The sequence below is a fragment of the Pipistrellus hanaki genome (genome assembly GCF_964339955.1).
Source record: "Pipistrellus hanaki genome assembly, chromosome: 7".
NCBI lineage: Eukaryota > Metazoa > Chordata > Mammalia > Chiroptera > Vespertilionidae > Pipistrellus > Pipistrellus hanaki.
Window position 1 is genome coordinate 20,781,757 of NC_140509.1, and position 21,794 is coordinate 20,803,550.

Below are 21,794 nucleotides of genomic sequence, written 5' to 3' on the forward strand. Positions count from 1 at the left end.
TTTATATTCATTCATTCTAGACCAGGGGTCCTCAAACTTTTTAAAGTGGGGGCCAGATCACGGTCCCTCAGAGAGCTGGAGGGCCGGACTATATGAACTACTAATTCCTACTGTAACACCTCGGCTGCCCTCACTGCCCAAAAAACCTGGCAGGCCGGATCAGACTCCTCTGCGGGCCGCATGTGGCCCGCGGGCCGTAGTTTGAAGACCCCTGTTCTAGACTCACCTCTGCCTATCCTTGGTTCAGACTTAGCCCAACTCAACAACTTACTGTACCATGAATAAACCAGTATTTTTGCCCCTGGTCACACATTTATATCCTCTGCAGTGCTCTCCCTTTTCTCCCCCAATTTCTTCCAGACCTAATCTCAAGCACCTTTAAATTAATTTCCACTGTTACCTACATCTTCAACAAATGCTTTCTAATCCCATCTACCCCTTTTGGGACGAGCTCTCTTCTCCCTTAAACATTTCCCCTCTCTGTACTTTCAAATATTACAAATTTGGCATCCTTTAGGAGATGCTGAAGGCATTTGTTTAGTTCTGTAGAAGTGGCTAGAGATGGGAGATAGACAGGAATTATTGAAGGAGACAATATGCTATGGAAGCAGATACCTTGTAAGGGACTGAGTATGGGTTTTCTTCTTATTAGTAAGAAATTCTGACATAGCATCTATAATATTTAGACTTAATTCCAAGTAAGTTTGACTTCCATCCACTAATATACTCTTTATGCCTTTCTTCTTCCCAGGATGTGACAGTCCTTTACAAGCCTGTTTCTCTCCATCCTTTATATCAGACTAGACTCTATCCTCCTGCTAAGTCCCTGCTGAATCCACAGACCCTCTCACATGCTGACTGTCTTACCCCTGGACCCTTCAGTCATTTGTCCTCCTTCTCACTGACTGACGAACAGGAGACTTCCCACACTCTGTTTAGTCACAAGGCATATAACAAGGTGAGAACTCCCTGCTGAAATGGGAACTATTCTGTGCTGTGAACCTTCTTTGGGCTTAACTTTTAAAACTTAAGTGTGGAGGAAACATATATTAAGGATATTTAAGTATATTAAGAATATTAAATATTCATATTAAAGCACACGACCTTACAGAAAGATAATAATTGACCTTGAGAAATTATTTAATATCTGTCTTTCCTTTAAAAGTCATTTCCTTATTTGCATTCCTTATTGTTTTCTGTTCTAACCTAGGGTGGAAATCCCAAGAAATTTTCTAAAGCCTTTTAATATCCCGTTATTAATTTATCTTCCGATCTTAGTTTAATGTTCTTAAAAAGCTTCTTTAATTTACAATGCCTTGAGGAGGAAGCCCTTACACTTGCACTCAGTGGGGGAAGAAATACTTAGAATTTCAGCAGGTATCTGTAAAATGTTTCTAACTGCCTCATACTTTATACTGATCGGGATATAAACAATAATGAGGTGTTCAGCACCTAAAACTGCACATATATTTTAAAAACAAGCAAAATACTTAGAGTTAGCTTTGGAACACACTCTTAAAGATCCTGTTAGAAGCAAGAGACCAGTACCACCCAGGCTTACAAATATGTGTCCTTTGCTCTTCTGAGCATTACTGGAAGGTCAGCCTGGCATGGACAAACTCTCAGACCCTGAACATTTCCTGAAAGAATTGACTTGTCAAAATCAACCTGCAATTAAATGTTGTTGTTGTTTCTTAATTCAAAACATTGTTTAAAAGCATTTATTTAGCAAATTCTCTATAACTTAGGAATATACCTCTACACTTAAAAAACAGTCAAGGCCATATACCCCAGAATGTAGTAGAACAATATTACTTGGGCTCTGAATTGTTAAAAGATGTTTATAAACCCAGTTTAAACACAGACAATTATCTAAAAAGCAAACACAATTATATGAGGGAAAATGTGCTGTTTATATTTAGTAGCATCTATCACAACTGAATGATGAACCCTGAATTAAACATTCTAAATAATCATTTTCCACGAACAAAATCTTTTTGGGCAACGTTCAAAATGACATTTTTATGAGCTTTATTTGTTTCCAACTCTTGGTGTAGAAAAAGTATTTCAGAGAAAATATATTATTTTTAATGATTGTAACTTATTTAAAATTCTTTCAGATTTAATGCTTACTAACATCTATGAAATGCATTTAGCTATTAAATTGAGTTAATAATTCTACTAAAAGTATACCAATTTATTATAAATTGCCATCTATGATTGGGTTATTATTATATTTTATATGCATTGATTGCGTCAAGTAGTTCTTTTAAAAATATTTTGGTTGTTTTCTGGAGCTATTCAGCAAGGATAAAGACAATATTTCATCCACATGTTAGCCTGTGCTTGGTCAGACTGTGAAAAACAATATGAGAAAAATCATTTGAGGTTGTAAAATTATACTCAGTCTACACAATCTTCATGATAAAATTTGTCTTTCAGAGTCTGAGATTTATTGATATTGAATAAAGAAACATTTATATCTGAAATAATAATAAGATAATATTTATTGATGAAGATTAAATTGCTTAGTCTTATACTTCAATTATCCCTATTAAATATATATAAATTACCCAATTTGATATCTATTTTTACCAACTTGTTATAAATATTGTCCAAGATCATACTGTTATTAAGTCTTATTTTTATTATTACAGATATCTTCTTGCCTGCCATTATAAAACATAGTCTTGCATCTAAATTAACTTTTCTCCGGTGCCATAATGTCATTCCTAGGCCTAATTTTACAGCTTTATCTGCTAGGCTTGTCTGCAAACTATAATCTTCCCACCATTCCCCCAGAAGAGCCACAAAGAATTTGGCTTAACTAATTTTGATGGTCCCTCATTAATTGGGTCTACAGAAAGTGTGTAACAGATTCTATTCTCCTGCTGAATCTGGTGTGCACTTCTCTCATCTCTATTTTCATCAGGCTCTGTGTTTCCTGAATCCTTACTCTAATCCCTACCCTCTTCTCTTACTTTCAAGATAGAGCTCTATCATATGATGTCATACCATTTTTGCTCAGGTACTTACCTTTTCATCTTAGAATAAGCCAGTCTTATCCTTTCTTTTCTCCTAAAGAAAAGTCTCATAAAGAGAGGCATTACTCTTTAATCTTTAAAAGTAACTAGCCCATAAAATGAGAGCATGATGTCTGTATTTCTGCACTCATTTATTGACCTCTTGCCAGATGGTGATACTGGGTAAGTTATTTAGCCTCCATGTACCTCTATTTATTGATCAGTAAAATGAGGATGATGATAGTATCTATCTTATTAGACTATTAGGAGGTTAAAGTGTACTAATATGTGCAAATCACTGAGAACAGTGTCTGGGAGAGAACAAGAACCACATGAGTTAGGTCTTGTTATTAATAAGCTTTCCCAGTGTCATTTCCATCATTTTCTTAAATCTTCATTTGGTCTTTTCCCACTGGAACCCTTTTTTTGTGTGTGTAGAAACCTCAAAAAAGAAAACAAAATGAAACATTTCCCCATCATTTGCCTTGATGATGCTGCAAACCTAGCAATTTCAAGATTTCTTTCTCTCAGAGTGATCAATGGTCATTATCACCATTCCCCTCCATATACTCTTGAACCCATTCTTGAAAGCATTCTTTCTTTCACCCCAACCACTTTCCTAAAATTGCTCTCTCAAGCATAAATTGCTTGTCATCAAACTCAGCTGAATTGCTCCAGTCCTCTATCTAACTTTTATCCCATGTAGCAATTGATACATTGGATCATAAACTCTTGAATTTTTCTTCTTGCTCTTCTCCTGGAATAACAAGTATGTTTCTATTCTCAGACTGCACCTTCTTTGTTTTCTTTGTGGAAACTCCTCCACCTTTTCTCTCTAATTGCATCAATTCAAGTCACCCACTCACAGGCTACCATGATTAATCTTAGTACTGATATTTCTCAAATATACATTTTCAATTCTGCTTCTCCTCTGATATCATACTTTATAACTTCAGCTGCTTATTTGTCATTTCCCCTGTAATGTCACATTGTCAACTCAAACTCATCACTTATTTTGCCTCAAACTAGTTCTGCTCTAGTTTCCCCACTTCTGTGATTGGCACCACAGTTTTCACTCTCCAACTAAAGAACTTGATTCATCTATTATGCTTTTTATGCTTTTTTTTCCTATAGTGAGTCATTCATCAAGTTCAATGGATTCTTTTGTTAAGTCTGTCATATTGTATTCCCTCACTATTCTTTATTAGCATTCTGCTTTACTTTAAACGATCTACTTATTTCCCTCCAGGCACACTTTAGGGATTTGTTACTGTTCAACCTACTCATTTGCATTCTCTATATGTAAACTACCTTCCTGTGTTTTCTCCTTACTTATGCAAACCATTCATTCTTGTACTTTATGACCTAGTCAGATTATCCATCCTCCCCTGTGGTTTCCCCATGCATCAACATTCAGCATAGTATTTTTCTCCTTTCAATTTCTATAATCCTTGCCTGTGCCAAGGTATCTCATGCATATTGTAAGTTATCTCATATTTATTTGTTGTGATTATCTTAGTGTCTATATAGGATGTAAGATGCTGATGTGGTATTTTTCACTTTATAGGATTTAACACATATTTACTGCTATACTGTCTCCCAGAGTGTCCCAGTAAATTCAAGTTCAGGTTATGTATAGCAGTCACCTGCTTAATGACACACCCTTTATTAGATGTTTTTTCAGCTTCCCACTCCCCTAACTGGTATTTCCTAGAACTACCTCCCAAATGAACTCAATTTCTTCAGTAAGAATACACAATGCTTCAATATTTAGGATTATTTTTATTTTAAGCAGAAACTAAATCTGAGTCAATTTATGCGGTTTTCAGTGCATTGAGTACAATTTCAATCAATTGAGAATCTTCCCCTTTTGAAGGCCTCATCCAATTTTCAACAAGCTTATTGAGTTCGATGGCATCGGAACATAGGTGGGGTGGGAATGTGAAGGCAGGAGGATCTGATCTTTTTCTGCTATTTGCGGACTTTGGTATCCACTGGGGTGTCCTCAGTCTTGTCTGGTGTAATAATCATAAATAATACATTGCTGCATTCTTCTTTCTTCAGATGCAGGGCATGCCTGCATTGACTCTATGTTAGCTATTTCTGAGCCTCTATAGCATGCATGGGAAAGCATCGCCATCTGCATACTGGGAGCAAGAAAACTTTGTGAGGCTATCTCAGAACCATCAGTTTGGATACCCTGCATAGCCTTCTCTACTCTCCAGTTCCTACTTCCTTTCCTGTAGGAAACTCCACATGAGTTCATTTATGAATTTGCCTACTTGCTAAAATTTATCCATGATCCTCAAATCAATATTTGCTGCATTTTTGTGGTCATTTGTGGACATATTCCTGTAGGAATCTCTTTCACGACTTGCATGGAAAGAGTTCCAATTCAGGGTTCGGGTTCTGGAGAAGGGCCACACACAAATGAAAACACTTGAGGCTTGAAGAAATTCAACTTGGTGATATGGGGGGCCAGGCGGTAGTCCTACTCTAGTGGGAGAACTACTAGTTGCTCTGGCCCTGCCATCCCCTTTTATTAAGGCTTTGGGGAAAACATCTTAGGCAACATAAACAGAAATTTACATGTAGCCCTTAGGCAGGAAATAACAGAAACTTACATGGGACAAACAAGGTGGAGGCTGCTTCTGCTAACAATGTCTCAACTAAAGGGTGAGTGGTTAGAGCAATTAAGATTGTTGACCAGCCTTCCTGTCAACATCTCTCTTTTAGTGAAACTGATTTGTTTTCCAGCATATTCCTGTTGAGGTTGAACAAGGTGATGTCCTGCCTTCTTGTTTCAGCTTTCATGCTGTAAACAATTGTCCTTTTCAGAATCTATTTAGCAGTATGTGTTTTGATGTTTGTGCTTGTTGTTTTGCTGTTTAAAATGGTGACAAAGCAGAGTGCTAAAGTGCTGCCTAGTGTTTTCTAAGTGCAAGAAAGCTGTGATGTGACTAACAGAAAATACGCATCTCTGGTAAGCTTCCTTTAGGCATGAGTCAGATTGCTGTTGGCTGTGAGTTCCATGTTAATAAATCAAAACTCAAGGTGTCTTTGAAAAGGAACACACATAAAACAAGGTTATGTTTGATCATTTGATGAAAATATTATTGTAGGAACGCAATCCTATATTTTCCCTTGGAGCAATGGTTCAATGTATTTCTAATTCTGTGTTTGCAATGACTTTAGAGAACATAACTACTGAGGATAATGAGAATCCATTGTATCTTAGTTTGGGTTTCCTAAGAAGAGGATTCATACATTGGTAGTTCATTTGGGAGGTAGTTCCAGGAAATACCAGTTAGGGGAATGGGAAACTGAAAAGACATCTAATAAAGGGTGTGTCATTAAGCAGGTGACTGCAATACATAACCTGAACTTGAGTTTACTGGGGCACTCTGGGAGACAGTGTAGAACACATAGCCCAGATTTAGGTGATCTGAGCTGAGAAAAGGGAATCCTGCCAGTCATCAGTTGAGGGCTGTTCCTGAGGGAGGGGTGTGTTAATCCCCAGAAAGAGTCCACAGGCAAAGAGAAGCAGGGACAGAGACTAAATTTGAAGTCGAGGATCCTGAAAATCAAAACTTTGCCTATCAAAACTTAAGATAACTTCCTGTATTTTTAAATATATTATGCAGTGGACTACATATAATCACTGAAACAATAGCGTAGAAAGGTAATGTGTGTCTAGGTATGTGGAATTACTATTTTAAAATCATGTCTCACCCATAGTAATTTTGCCAATTTCCCCTCCATTTCACAATGCATTTAAATTTTTTTAATTTCAAAGCTCATGAAGTGCCATCCACAACACATTTGTTTATGTCTAGATGAAGGTCTAGATTCAAGGAATCCACACTCTACTTCTGAGAACTCATTCCATTTTAAAAGATTTCTCTTCCTAAGCAGCAGTAATACAATACATTGCCTCGAGAGGCTTAACTACTTCTTTGCCCTCAGGTGAGAAACGTAACATACATATAATGGACAGAAGTAGAAAGTTTATTGTTTTCCCTAACTGTTATTATTTTTTCCATCCTCTGCCTCATTTCTCCTATCTTCTACTCTCATAATCTAAGCTACCCCTGTCTTTTTAAGTCAACCTCAAATTCTATTTTTTTCTGGCCTACTTTCACATCCCAAATTACTAGAAAGAACTCAGTGTAGTTTACTTTTTTCTCTTTTCTTATCTCAACTTTTATTGAGCATATTTTCTTTCTTTTATTGAGCACAACTTCAGGCCATATAGACATGAAGTTATCTCCTATCCTTGTCTCTCCTGAGTCTCTCTAAATTTCCACCAACAAAGACAACACATGGTCAGTCCCTGAATAGAACTGGAAGGAGTGAGCACTAAGCCCTCACAATCTAGATGACTTTTCTGATCTGTTGGCAAGAGAAAGGGCTGGGATTTCATACTCATAAAGGCTCTATTTACAGGGAAAGCTTGAGAGGTTTTTATAGGAAAGAATAGACTCTTTATAGATAGAAAGCTTTGAAACCCCATGAGAAAATACACAGTTATTCTGAGAACATCTTCTCTTTCTGTTTTCAAAAATTATAGTATTTGGGGCTTCGTTGGTGACTGTGCAGTCATTTTACTTCACTTCTTTCACTATAGCTTTCACTTCAGAGCATGAGAGGGTATTCATCTTCTACCTCTATTCTTCCTGCCCAGCATCCCTCCCAGACTTGACCACTCCTTCTCCCACTCCCGCTTGTGGCCCGCCCCAGGCTGCTATCATTAAGGCTAGAGGTCAGGGCAACACTTCAAGGTCTCTCACCGAGAGAGGAAAATGTATTTTCCTATGAAGGACCACCATGTGTCCTGATATGGCCGAGCCAGTTTTAAAAAGTATACCAAAATATGTGTTTTTCTTATTTTTAAAATTTGATTTTTAGTAATAGTGTACAGGAGGCAGCCAGTCAGTAATTCTCTCTCATAACTGATGTTTCTATCACTCTAGCCCTCTCTGAAATAAATTAAAAATATATTTTTAAAATAATAGCTTTTTTGAAAAGATATATTTTATAGTAACAAACCACTTCAATCAATCTATCAATATTTTTATAACTACATGATTTCAATTATTTTAGTGCCCCTTTTCTTCATGTAGAAATATCCTGGTTTGATCAGTAAGTATACCTATACTTATTCTACCTACAGTAAGATGCAATTAAAAGTTCATCTGCAGACTCTATAATAAGACATTACTTGCTAGATTAATTTTGTTGAATAAATGAAATTTTTATGCCTATATTTGGAAAAGTAATTCAAACTCTTGCTTTAGCTTCTTTACATGTAAAATAGCAATAAAAATAGTGTCATAGGATTGACTCTAACCAGCATTGAGCAGCATGTGCAAGTAAAACTTTCATGTTCTGACTTAAGTACCCAGTTTTATATATAATAGTTTTCAGCTTGCCAGCTATTATTTGTAGAAGGTGGTGCTGGAATGAAGAAACAATCCATCAACCTGACTAGAAGGACATTACTTTTATCTAAAATGCCTTTTCATTCCTTTAAAGCTTCCAATTTCTTCACATACGTATTCCCTTTCATTCTCATTACTTACTCTGCTTTCTTCCCTACTGTTAACTATACCAATGTATTTTTTGTTTGTATATTTTCTTTCAAACTTGTGCTATTTTGTGTGCCTATAATTAAATTTATATAAATGCTGTGTATTACATACTTCACTCTTTTTTTGTGTGGGTTTCTTTTCCCTTGTCTATAATAGTTTATTATGGTTTGGTTCCAAAACTCTTGATCTAGAATCTAAACTGGGCTGATAACATGAAAATTATGTAAAGAGCTTTAGAAAAATCTCAGTTTCTGAGATTCATTTAAAACTTCTAAACTCAGGACTTCCACTGAACTGGGTGATCTTAAAGTTTTTTCCTCAGCAAAAATCCTGTGCTTCTCTATGATAGCACACTTTTTCACTTTTTTTGAATTCTCTAATAATTCAGTATGAGAAATGAACTGTAATATAAAAAATGACTTCATAAAGGAAAACTGTTTATACTGACATGATTATAAGTGCTTGCTTATAATTGTGTTTGTCAACCCCCTCCCTGATAAGACCCCCTAATAACTAAAAGGAAGTACAATTGTGAAATAATATACATATTAACTTAAGTCACGGGATTTTTTTTTATTAGAATAGGTTATGGATTATTAGGTTGAGTTCTTAATTGATATTTTCCCCATGTGATTGCAACATTTACAGTTGGGCTGAGTTTTATACATCCAGTATTTATGGACTTACTGAATCAGAGGATACATATAATTTTTCCAGTGCACTATGTCATTAAAAAAATAAGACAGCTGCCAACATGTACTTTCTTACTATTTACTTTTTAAGAGATTATAGTGCTTTTTTTTTTTCCATAAAAAGAGATGTTAAAATATAACGTCAGAATTATGTTCTTGCTAAAAAAGAGAAATAATTTTACCTGAAATGTGTTTCATCTTTATGATATGCTAACAGAATATTTACTGATGAGTTTTCATTAATCTCTTTTGCAAGCAGCTGCTCTTGAGATTATATATTAACAATAAAGAGAAAATATAACTTGTCTGTGATAAGAAAAAAAAAGTGAGCAGAGAGTGAGGAAAATGGAGGTATTTTCATTCCAATTCTAACCATTATTTATCTTTCCTATGTAAAGGATCACTTCATTTATAATAAGCCAAGGGTGGGACATCTGTTAGAATAGCCAGGGAACCTACAGAGCAAAATGTATTATGAATGAGGAATACAGAGTTTAAGAATATGAAAGAAAAGCAATGGTAATGGAAAGTCCTCTCTTTGGGAGAGTTGGGTCCTATTGTGTCTTATTTTCATATCATAGGGTGTCGGGGGGGGGGGGGGGATGGCGGGTTGGCATACCGGCTTTGGAACTGCTGCTGAGGTTTCGTGGTAGTGGCGCTGTGTGAATGAGACAGGAGACAGAAGAAAGGAAAGAACTTTTAATACCCAGGATGGGTGAGAGAGCCGGGTCTCTCCCTAAACTGACTTTAGCCTGTTTCCTATATCATGAGCATCCTTCCTATAAACTTATTGAATATTTCACTCTATAAATGGTAACTTTTCTCATTCATATTCTTTTTCTCTATTTTTTTTCATTTTTATAATTATTAATTTTAAATTATAGTTGACATACATTATTATGTTAGTTTCAGTTATATACCCCAATGATTAGATATTACATATTAGATATTACATGACTAAGTGATCATTCCAATAAATCATGCACCCCTGTCTTACATAGTTATAATATTATTGACTATACTTATGCTGTACTTTATATCCCCATGACTATTTTGTAACAACCAATTTGTACTTCTTAATCCCTTCAATTTTTCCTCCCATCTCCCAACACTTCCCCATTTGTCTCCATTATTTCTCATGCTTATTTATTTTTAAATTTAATCCATTTGTAAAGTTTATGTTTTTACCATTATTGAGAATATTTTGTTACTATCATTACATAGTTAGAGAATGACTTTGTATAGCTAAATAAATCCAATAAATGAGTTAAACTAGTCATAGTATAGGCATATTTCTAACATGGGTTAAATTTTTTAGTCACTCCTCTGAAAGGAATTTTTTAAGGCTTCTTCTAATATTTTTAACAGAGATCAATCAAAAGAATTTAAGGTAGATTATGATGTAGCTGGAAAATCTGAAGTAGTTCTAACTCCCACCTGCTGTTCAAAGACTGAGGGCACTTTGAAATAAATTTTGTTTTTTTAATGAAATCTATAAATATTTATATCTAAATATGTGAATAATATTTTAAAATATATTTGAAGAATAAAGAAAATAACACTCTTTGAGATAAACAGGTTATAATTTTTAATTTGAGAAAATAAATATTAAGTTAAGTGATTTGGTTCAAGGTTATAAAAACCTTGTCTAATTTCCTATAAATAACAAAAAACTTTGACTTTGCAACATTTTTATTCCAACATTAAATATAGGAACCCTAGAGTCAGGAAACTGACTTAACACTGTCATTTATCTATACTAATAAAAGGGTAATATGCTAATTAGATTGGATGTCTTCTGGACATCCTTCTAGACAAAGCCACAGTGGCGGGAGCTGAGGGAGAGGTGGTTAGTGGCCATCAGACTGTCAGGGGAGAGCAGTTAGGGGCAATCAGGCCAGCAGGGGAGGGCAGTTAGGGGCAATCAGGCAGGCAGGCAGAGTGTTTAGGGGTGATCAGGCAGGCAGACCAGAGTGGTTAGGGGTGATCAGGCAGGCAGACAAGCAAGCAGTTAGGAGCCAGGGGTCCTGGATTGGAGAGGGTGCAGGTGGGCTGAGGGATACCTCCTCAAGTACAAATTTCATGTACTGGGCCTCTAGTTCATTTCATAAAGATTTATTGAGTATTAGTTATTTACAAAGCACTGTGTCTATGCTGAGCATGTCCTGAAAAGCAAGGGCATTAAAACATAAGGGGCCTTTGCTAGAGATTTATTCTGTATTTGAGAAAAATAGGAATTAAACAAATAAGCAAAAATTCACCACTTAATCGTGACTAACTGCCATGTGGGAGATGATCAAGTATTGGTGAGTACCTATAACAGATGTCCTGATCTAGTCTGATGAATCAGGAAAGACTTCATGAAGAACTGAAAAGAAGTAAAGGTTGGGGACAGGCTAAGCATTTCAGTTAGAAGGAACAGCATTGGGGAAGGCAAGACAAGGGACAGAGCAGGCTTGAGAAAATGCAAGGAGGCTGGTGTATTGGAGAAGCAAGTGAAATCAGGAAGTGTAGTTTTAAGTAAGACTGCCAAACAACTTCTGTATATCCGGACCTAATGGATTATTGTCACTTGTGAGAAGAAGCATGGGGTGAAGCGAGAGGGTTAATGAGATTTTGTCAGGAAGAAATTAATATTTAGAAAAAGTAGGAAATGTGCCACTTACTTTACAGACAGTATTTTATTTAAATTTCAAAATAATCTGCAGGGGTTTTATCCACTTGATTTTACATACGAAGAAACTAAGGCTCAGCAAGTATCAATCATTTGTAAAAGATCATACAAAACTAATATCAAAGCTGATACTACACTAATTTTCCTTAAGAAACTTCACCCCCCACCAAAGAAAATAACAAACATCTAGCCATGAAATGGCATCACCACTTTTGCCACATCACCATCCTACCCTGTTTCCCCAAAAATAAGACAGTTTCTTATATTAATTTTTTTCTCCCAAAGTTGTGCTAGGTCTTATTTTCGGAGGATGTCTTATTTTTGGGGAAACACGGTAGGATTCTAGGCTTTCATCTGTCAAACAGGAGCACCATCTCCCTGAGGTCTGTAGATGACATCTGCAGATGAGGAACCTAAACACTAAAGATATAAAGTGCTCCCCTTCCCCCTAGGGCATTGGGAGGTATACGCAGAGCCTGGGTTTTTCAAGGACCAAAATACTTTTCACATGTCACCCCAGGCTCCAACCTTCTTTTGACTGCCACAGTTGCAAAGGCTAAGAGAACCGCTCTCCTTCTAATACTCTGAAAAATTTACGGAGGCAGCTCCGTTTTCTGAAAAAAGTCACCTGGAAGTTGGGAGGTGATACCTTCTTTATCCTCCTCATTAATAATGTCTGTTGGTTTCTTGTCTACATAATTAGAAATCTCTTCTGTGTGAATAAGCCAAGGTAATTTGTTTTCTATTTTTACAGAGATAAACTGCCTTGCTCTCAATTCTAAAACTTTCTGGCAACTTTTGGAGTTAATGGGAAATGGATAACTGTTACGATGCGGTAGAGTAGAAAGCTGTCGAGGTGGGTGGAATGGGAGAAAAAGCTTTATACATTCAAAATTGCTTTTTAACGTTTAATGATTTTTCAGAAAACAAGAACAGGGCACTATTTGCCTATGCCAAATTGTTTTCAAATTGGATGAATTTGTATAATATGTTCATAAAGAACATTCTGTTCACAATGGCTAAATGCAAATTAATTGGACTTTTAACATTAAAAAATGAAAGTGAGTCTGCAGGTATATTAAGAGAAACAGTTCTGAGAAATGAAGTATCAATCATATTAAGTTCTCCAATACAGGGAAAAAGAACACTTCGACTCAATAGATGCTTTGACGGGCTGGCATTTGAAAGCAGGCATGTTTCAGGTTCTCTAATTGCCAGCCATCATTTTCCAAATGCGCTAATTTAATCACAAACAGTTGACTTAAATTTCTTCCAGGAAACTGGGAGCAATCAATTGCTTACGCATCTGTCACTCCATTCATTTATTGTCATTTAGCTGAAAATTGTCATTGTAACACCTTCAATGAAATCATTTTTAAAAATCAGCATTTGTTGATTATAAAGAGATGTGTGGTAGGGAGCAGGCTGGATGATATTTTTAGGGGTGGGGGTCTACTGGGAGAAAGATGAGTTTTAAAGCTGTTGTAAAATAACATGCTGGTCCCTTACAATTTATTGACCATGGTTGCGTTTTGCAGGCATAGAGGAAATAAATTGCCATCCGTTGGCACCCTGTGCAGATGGAGGCCTTCAGGAAAAATGAGCTCCCTGTATTTTACAGCCCTCAGGTGCCCCTGCTCCTTCCCTACTGCATGGTATCTTACATCAGTTTCCTTAGAGACCGAGCCTGAGGCAAGGGTTCAGGCTTTTCTGATTTATGGAGGGTGTGCTCTGTAATGGAGGGAGAAGTCCTAATTGGGAAGGTCAAAGACTCCTGATTCACAGGGAGAGGGGTCTGGAGTATAAATTGTAAAGTTATCCTCCACTGGGACAAAGGAGCTGACCTTTGATTGCCCTTAGCAGCAAGTTATTGGCAATGGGTCACCTTGTGGGTAGGGGGTCAAATAACTCAGCTTCAGGATGTCATCTCAGCGGAGGGCCTGCTCTTGTAGAAGGAGGCAGTTATGGACCCTGAAATAGAGTGGAAACCCTGAAGGCAGCATTTATTTTTGCATAAATTGAGTCTATATACATCTATACACATACATATACTATATATGTATGTATGTACTTATATAGTTTACCTTTGAGCACAGTTCCTTGTCTAATCTTTTATTACTATTGCTTTTTAAAAACCATATATTTTTATTCATTTCTGAGAGGAAGGAAAAGGGAGAAAGAGATGGAAACATCAATGAGCTAATCACTGATGGCTGCCTCCTACATGCCTCACACTGGGGATTGAACCTGCAACTCTGGCATGTGCCCTGACCAGGAAATGAACCATGATTCATAGGTCAAGGCTCAACCACTGAGCCAAGCCCACTGGGCACTATTGCTTTTTTTTTTTAATGTCTTTTAGTATACGAAGTTGATACATAGGGCACATGAAATTGCCATTGTCCAACAGTTTTTAACCTACAAAAACATGTTTTAGTATCAGTTTCAAATTCTTCAACCTAATTGTTTTATTGCTTTATTTTGTTATCCTTTTATACATTCTGTGCAGCAAAAGCATTATATACTGTGTTATTTACATAGTCAAGGAGATTCACATTTTGAAATGTCAGTCCAAAATTTTCATGTGTTGTTTCACCTTATTTAATGTGATTGTTGTTTTACCGTTTTTACTAAAATTTTATCAATAAAAGGGTAATATGCAAATTAACCATCACTTGGTCACAAAGATGGTGGTGCCCATAGCCACAAGATGGCAGAACCCAGTCCTCTCAGCCCCACCAGAGTGTCCCAGTCCCGAGGAAGGGAGTGGTGGCCGCTGAGAGTGGGCAGTGTGAGCAGCCTGGCAGAATGCTTGCTTCACCACCACAGTGATGAGGCAAGTGTTCCATGCACTGCCGTGGATGGGCCTCTGGCCTTGGAGAGCCTCTGGGCAGGGGGCGTGGAGCAGTCAGGTCCTGTAGAGAACAATTGGTGCACAGATTCATGAGCAGGGCTACTAGTATAAATATAATATTCTTCAGATTGCTAAATTTTTAACAGTTTACCCTTGTGTGACCGATTAAAATACAATTGAGATATTTTATACAGTCATAAATAATAATACTCATTTGCCCACATGTTCCACATGTTTTGTGAATCAAATAGAAATCTCTTTTTGGAAAGAAAGATATGACTATAAGTTGGACTCTTCCTTAGGTTGTTTAAAAAATATTTATTTATCTCTTATTGGGCACTGAAACACTTCCTTAGCCCTTAAGAAATTGAACTGAAGTGTAAAGCAACTCCTTGCTCTCAAAGTATTAGAAAATCTTAAATCTTTAAAATCGTATTTTAAGAATATAAATTTATTATTGGCATATCTTCTTGCTCATTGACATTTTTTTTAAACCAATATATAATGTTCTTTTTAAAAAAAATATTTTTCTTAAATTCCACTTTAAAGATAATAAGATTTTTATTCCAGTTTTATTTTGGTTCAGATTAGACAGAAACATTTTTATTTTTATTTTTAACTTTGTGGGTCTTCTTGTTAGTGTCAGTGTCTCTTGACCATATATTTTCTGATCTTGCTTTTCTTTTTTTTTTAAATCTTGAGAGACTGCTCTTAATATATGAAATTATTTCATTACATGACCTTTATCTGCCATATTGTTTTACATTTTCCCTTATTATAATTTCTTTCTTTTTTCAGTTTTGCATTCCTACAGATACAGTTTTGATTTCCTAATTTAAAATTCATTCATTGTATTTTGTTGTTATTATTGCCCTCCACTTAGGGTCCACATTCATGTTGGAATACCCTATCAGTATGTGTATCTTCTCATAGGAAGAGAAGTCCATTGGTCCCCGCTATTATCTACCATCATGTTAATTATCCATTTCTAGATTTTCATTTTTGACATATTATGGTTATAATTTATTTCTTACCTATGGTCTTTTATGGATTTTTTTTAATGGCAAAAACACTTAGAATATTTTTTACCTTACCTTTGTATATTTTTTACTGCATTCAGTGTATTTTTTCTCTTACTTGAGTTTTTGATCCCAGAAGCTTTTTTTTAACTTTTTTAATTATTATTTTAAATATTTTTTATTAATTTCAGAGAGGAAGGGAGAGGGGGAGATAGATAGAAACATCAAAGATGAGACTTATTGATTGGCTGCCTCCTGCATCCTCCTACTGGGGATTGAGCTGGCCACCCAGGCATGTGCCCTGATTGGGAATTGAACCCAGAACCTCTTGGTCCATGGGATGACACTCAATCCACTGGTCACCATAGCCGGGCTGATTCAAGAAATTTTAAAAGTTAGGTTTTTATTTGGCAAACATTCTGAGCTCTTTTATGCCTGGGAATATATTTTATGACTTTCACATTTGAATGGTATTCTAATAGCTTATCAATTTCTAGAAGATAAAAATCTTAGACAAATTTGGTAGTATTATAAACATTTTATACTAATTTTCAAAATATTCACTCTTTGTAGTGGTTGAAACCTATTAACATACATAATCAAACATAGAATTTTTCTATGGGCTTCTTAGCAATTAGTAAATACCCTATTTTATGGTTTGAAATTTGAATAAAGAAGTACCATGGCTGTTAGGATGTGTTTCTAGTGGGAACATGGCAGGGAGTAGATTCTCCAGAGCGTAGATCTTAGATTATAATAAAGATCAGCAAAGCAAGGCTGTCAGAATCCCTCAGGAATGGCTGCAATCTAAGGCAAAGTGCAGTGGCTGGCAGGACTATATATTGATAGTTGGGGCAAGAATAAGGAGTGGGGACAGGAAACAGTGAGTGTGCTGACAGTTTAAAGATGTATAACCTACCTGGTGTGAGTTTGGAAGTGCCTACATCATTCCTGAAATGTCGTTTGAAACAATGTATAGGGAGGTGGGTTATAAAGGAATAGGGTTCACTTCTAGGGAGGCAGGTCTACAATTACCTCTAATGGCCTGTAGACATACGGTCCTCACCTCATCTGCCTGCCAACCATTCATGCATCCTCTCCTTCTTCTACGCCCCCCTCCCAACCATTCTCAAAGATGCTGGGAGTATAGAGTTAGAAGAAAGCAATGTTTTGGTAGAGACTCTGTGGACACGGGGGAATTGATTAACCCTATATCACAATCATGCCTGTCCCTCCTTTTAAGACACAATCTTCCAAATGTTTGTGACACATCAGTTCACATCTGTTGACACATTCCTGAGGTCTGGGGTAGGCTTCTTGCAACTTGGGGTAACTGCTTATGAATTAGAACAGTTTGGATGGAACAAAGGCAGGCTAGGAATTGAAAAATATTTATGAGGTTGAGAGTTATATTTTATTTTCTGTTATATGTCATACTGGAATGAAATGAATAGTGTCCCTGATAATCTATAGAAGAGAAAGAATGGAGAGAAAACAATTCCACCAGCGTTGTCTTTTGTGACAAAGGTGACATTTGGTTTATGATTCTACTCGAGTTAGTATGATATTGAAAAATTGAAATTGATATTTTGCCTGTAGTACTAAGCAACTAATTGTGCCCTTAAAGAATAGAAGAAAGAACAACAAATAGGCTTCCTTGTCAATTCTAATTTCGGTTCCTGGAATTTATTTTGAGGTCTAAAATGGTGTGGTAATATAGATTCTGCTACATTTTCATTACAACCTGGGAGCCGTGTACTGAAAAAAAGTGAAGGGTATAGTTAATCCCTTTGGGGAAGTGGATTTCTTGTAGAGAAAGAAGCAATTCTAGATGAAAAATGTGAGTAAACATAGGGATGTAGTGTTTGTTTTTAAAACAGGCCGAACACATAGTAATTGGCAAGAAAGAATTCTATTATGCTGTCCTTTAGACAGTGGTCTTTGGAGGGGGTGATTTTAACATGCCCCAAGTCTGAGCCTCCTGCAAGGAGGAGGAAAGGCCAAGAATAAAATAGTGTAATTTGAGAATTTTAAGCCATATCTCAAAAGACTTTTTACAAAGACCAGAGGAGGAAATTCTTGTTTTTGTTTTTTTGTTTTTTACTGGAATTAAACTAGTAGTAGATTTATTGGGACTCAGACTTCAATGTAATAATATTACCAACCAACGGTTAACAGTGAGTTTTCTGTGGGTTTATAAAGTGATTAACATGTATCAAATCCCAACTGAGTATATGATAATACTCAGGGAATACCCAAAAGAATGTTGTGAAATTTAATAGTGTTTATAAAGTTCACACAAGGAGCAAGATAACAACTGTTAGTAAGGATCCTAGGAAAGATTCTATGTAGAGTTCATTGTTAGCATTGCTGTTGGCATTATTTGTACCCTCAGCTATGGCTCAATGCAGGATACTCTAAAAAGGAAGAATTTTTTCTTCATTTTTTCTAAACAGCATCATTTATTAGTCAAACAATTCTTGCTTAAGCATCACAGATTCAATGAATTATCTCAGTAAATGAGGAATTGGAACTCGTTGAGTTAGGGCACAGATTTGAAAGCTGAGGAAACTAAGGCCCAGAGACAAAGAGATTTTCCCCCTAGTGGCATCAAGGAAGTCATAAACCTTCAAGCATCACCAAAAATAGATGCTGTACCTCTAACTTCTAAAAATAAATATTTAAGCGATTGGTGTTCTGTAATAATAATAAAAAAAATAGTCTGGCTTATGCAGATGAAATCTTTAAGATATATATATATATATATATATATATATATATATATAGCATATTTGTGACTGTCATTAAAAACAGTGTTTGTTGTTGTTTTGTTTTGTTTTTGTCATAACCCATATCAGGACTCTCCTCATGAAGGGAAAACTCAAGAACACTGCCCACCTTTTGTTCTGAGTCATAGCTCTTTAGTGATGACATCAATCAGCTAGTGTTTGGTGCACAAATGCTAACATATCATGGGCCCTAACCTCCAGCAGCTTGCAGTCTTTTTTTGTTAATGAGACAAACTCATATTTAACAGCCTTCATTCATTTAATTTCCAAGGCATACCGTACTCCTTTGCTCCCTAAGTGGAGTTGATGCATGCAAAATACCTACAAGGTATTTCCCTAGCCTCAGTTTCTGATGTTCTTATACTCATTTTTCCCATCCACTCAGAACGTGTTTCCTGTCTTCCACTCAGCCTGCCCTTTCTTTTCAGGTACTAGCCCCACATTGCATTCTCCAGTCTCCTGCATTGCTGTTAAGAGATCTATCCTTTACAGTTCAGCTTCTTGGGAAGAGTCCTTCATCTTTCTAGAGTAGGTCAAATTTATCTTTTGGGAACAGAGTACATTCTGAAGTTTATTTCAGAACTAATTATTCTATTGTTGTTTTTCCAGATATTCCTCATTAATTTTATAATTAATAGTTGTCTCTCCCACTGCACTGCTCTCCAAGGGCAGGGACAGTGTGTTTGTTCATTGACATCTAGCAAAGTGTCTGGGACATTTGTAGGTACTTAATAAAAAATATCTGTGCCGAATTAATTAATTATACAACTGCAGTACCATGTAATTGATTAGAACATTTTGAATATAACTCATTTCAGTTGTGAATCAATGAATATTTGAAAAGCATCAATTGTATCAGTTCATACAAAAGTGTTGGTTATGGCCTCACTACTCAACCTATGGTAGCATTAGCATCAGTTGGGAGCCGCTTAGAAATGCAGACTCTTAGACCATTCTCCAGAACCACTGTGTCAAATCCGACATTTATGAGACTCCCTAGTGCTTCCTATGCACTGGTATATGTTGTAAAACAGGGTTTAAAAAAATCCAATGTTTTGTGAGGCCAGATCCCCTAAATAAGTGAAGTAAGCCAGGGATATATATATATATATATAGATAGATAGATAGATAGATAGATAGATAGATAGATAGATATAGATATAGATATAGATATAGATATTGATATATATATATATATATATATATATATATATATATGCACAATAGGTGACCTCTCACACTTGGCCTCCCTCTAGTAGGCATGGTGGGACTGTGTTGACAAAGAAGGCATTAATTTCATCTAGAAGGGACAGGCTGCCTGGCCTGCATGATTCAGTGGTTGAGCATTGACCTATGAGCCAGGAGGTCACAGTTCAATTTCCATTCAGAACACATGCCCCAGTTGTGGCTCAACCCCCAGTGCGGGGCATGTAGGAGGCAGCCAATCAATGATTCTCTCTCATCATTGATGTTTCTAGCTCTCTCTCTCTTTTCCTTCCTCTCTGAAATCAATACAAAATATTTTGTTAAAAATAAAATAAATAAAAGGGACAGGCTGCCACACAAATCAAGATGATTGCAGGACTAGTGAGACATTTGAGCAATTCAAGAGAAAGAAACACAAATTTCCAAGTAGAATATATGATCTCAAACACTGACAACACAATTCAATTTTTTAAAATATTTATTTCAGAGAGGAAGAAAGAGGGAGGGAGGGAGGGAGGGAGGGAGGGAGGGAGAGAGAGAGAGAAAGAGAGAGAGAGAGAGAGAGAGAGAGAGAGAGAGAGAGAGAGAGAGAGAGAAAGAAACATCAATGATGAGAGAGAATCATTGATTGGCTGCCTCCTGCACCCCCACACTGGTGATCAAGCCCACAACTCACAATGAGGGCATGTGCCCTAACCGATAATCAAATGGTGGTCTCCTAGTTCATTGGTTGACAACCACTGAGACATGCCAGCCAGGCCAAAATTTAATTCTTTTTAAAGCAGAACTGTAAGGGTCACAGAAAACACACCTGTGTGACCGTTCTGGTTCAAAGATCTCTATAGTTTCATCTAAATGAGACTTTCAGGAATGCAGTGAACACCACCTGATTCTTCACTAATACAGACTTTTTTAATTCACAAGTCAGAAACGCTCTTTGTTTTCTCTAACCATTTCATCCATTCTTTCTCTTATTACTTTATTCATCAATGCTCATTTAGTGTCTAGTCAGTGCTGAGGTGGCCCCAGGCTAGGAGCAGAAGACTAAAGATGAATAACATAGAATCCACATATCTTCTCATGGCTTACATCTCATAATGATAACCTTATGTTATGAAATGCAATCCCCACTAGTTTATGTGGGGATTGCTACAATAATTTGTCACATCCCCTTTGAGAGATGTTCTTAAGAAGGTTTCTCTCTAGCTTGAGTCGTTCACAAATCTAGATGGAGAGACTGAAGTAGTATGTAGACAAATGTAGACAAATGGAGTAAAGGAGTTTTAAAAGAAGATCTGATTCATCAGAAAAGAATCCACGAGTGAATTCTGAACAGCATGTGTAGCACTCTGGGTGATTTTAAAATGGGAATGTTTCTTGAAACACTTCGTTAGCTTCATAATTTCTGGCAGACAGGAAGATCTACTTCATCTTCACACAGAAAGGAGAGCTGTTTCACGAAAGCTAGAGCTAAGAAGCCCATTTCTCAGGTAGATTAAAGACTTAATTAAGTGATTTAACCACATTTTGCATTTTTCGTTTTTTTTCTAGTTGTAGGTTTCTCATTTCTCCAATTGGTTCGAGTGAACTTTATCTGTCTTTGTCAGAAAAGTTCCTGTTACCTCTGGAGACACAGTGACATTTAGAAGAAAGCCCTATACTGGTAACAAACACTTATCAAGGTTTTATATTCATTTGGTGGCAGCTGCGATCAAGTATAATAAAAATTAACTGAACATTTTATTCAAATACCACTTGTTGATGATCCCACAATGTTGAATAAGCAAAGGTCTAATTAGTCTGGAACTCAATATCTGAATTTAGAATTATAGTATGTTTTGTCTCATTGCATATGAACTTTCTATTTCATCAATTCTATATTGGATAACGTTTTGATAAAAAAAAATATAGTAACTTTTATTTTATTTTCTTGAAACCAAATATTC

The 21,794-nt window shown here is 36.3% G+C and overlaps 1 protein-coding gene across 16 annotated transcripts in view; it reads left to right on the forward strand.

Annotated features, from left to right (window-relative positions):
- The window catches only part of MLIP (muscular LMNA interacting protein), a 252,609-nt gene that overhangs the window by 216,751 nt on the left and 14,064 nt on the right, over positions 1–21,794 (forward strand). For 13 of the 16 annotated variants that reach the window (XM_084889446.1, XM_084889438.1, XM_084889448.1 and 10 more), the window contains one exon: positions 752–958. The exons of the other annotated variants lie outside the window; for them this stretch is intronic. In XM_084889446.1, the coding sequence (XP_084745572.1) occupies positions 752–958 (207 nt within the window). The remainder of the gene's footprint in view (positions 1–751; positions 959–21,794) is intronic. 16 annotated transcript variants of the gene reach the window in all.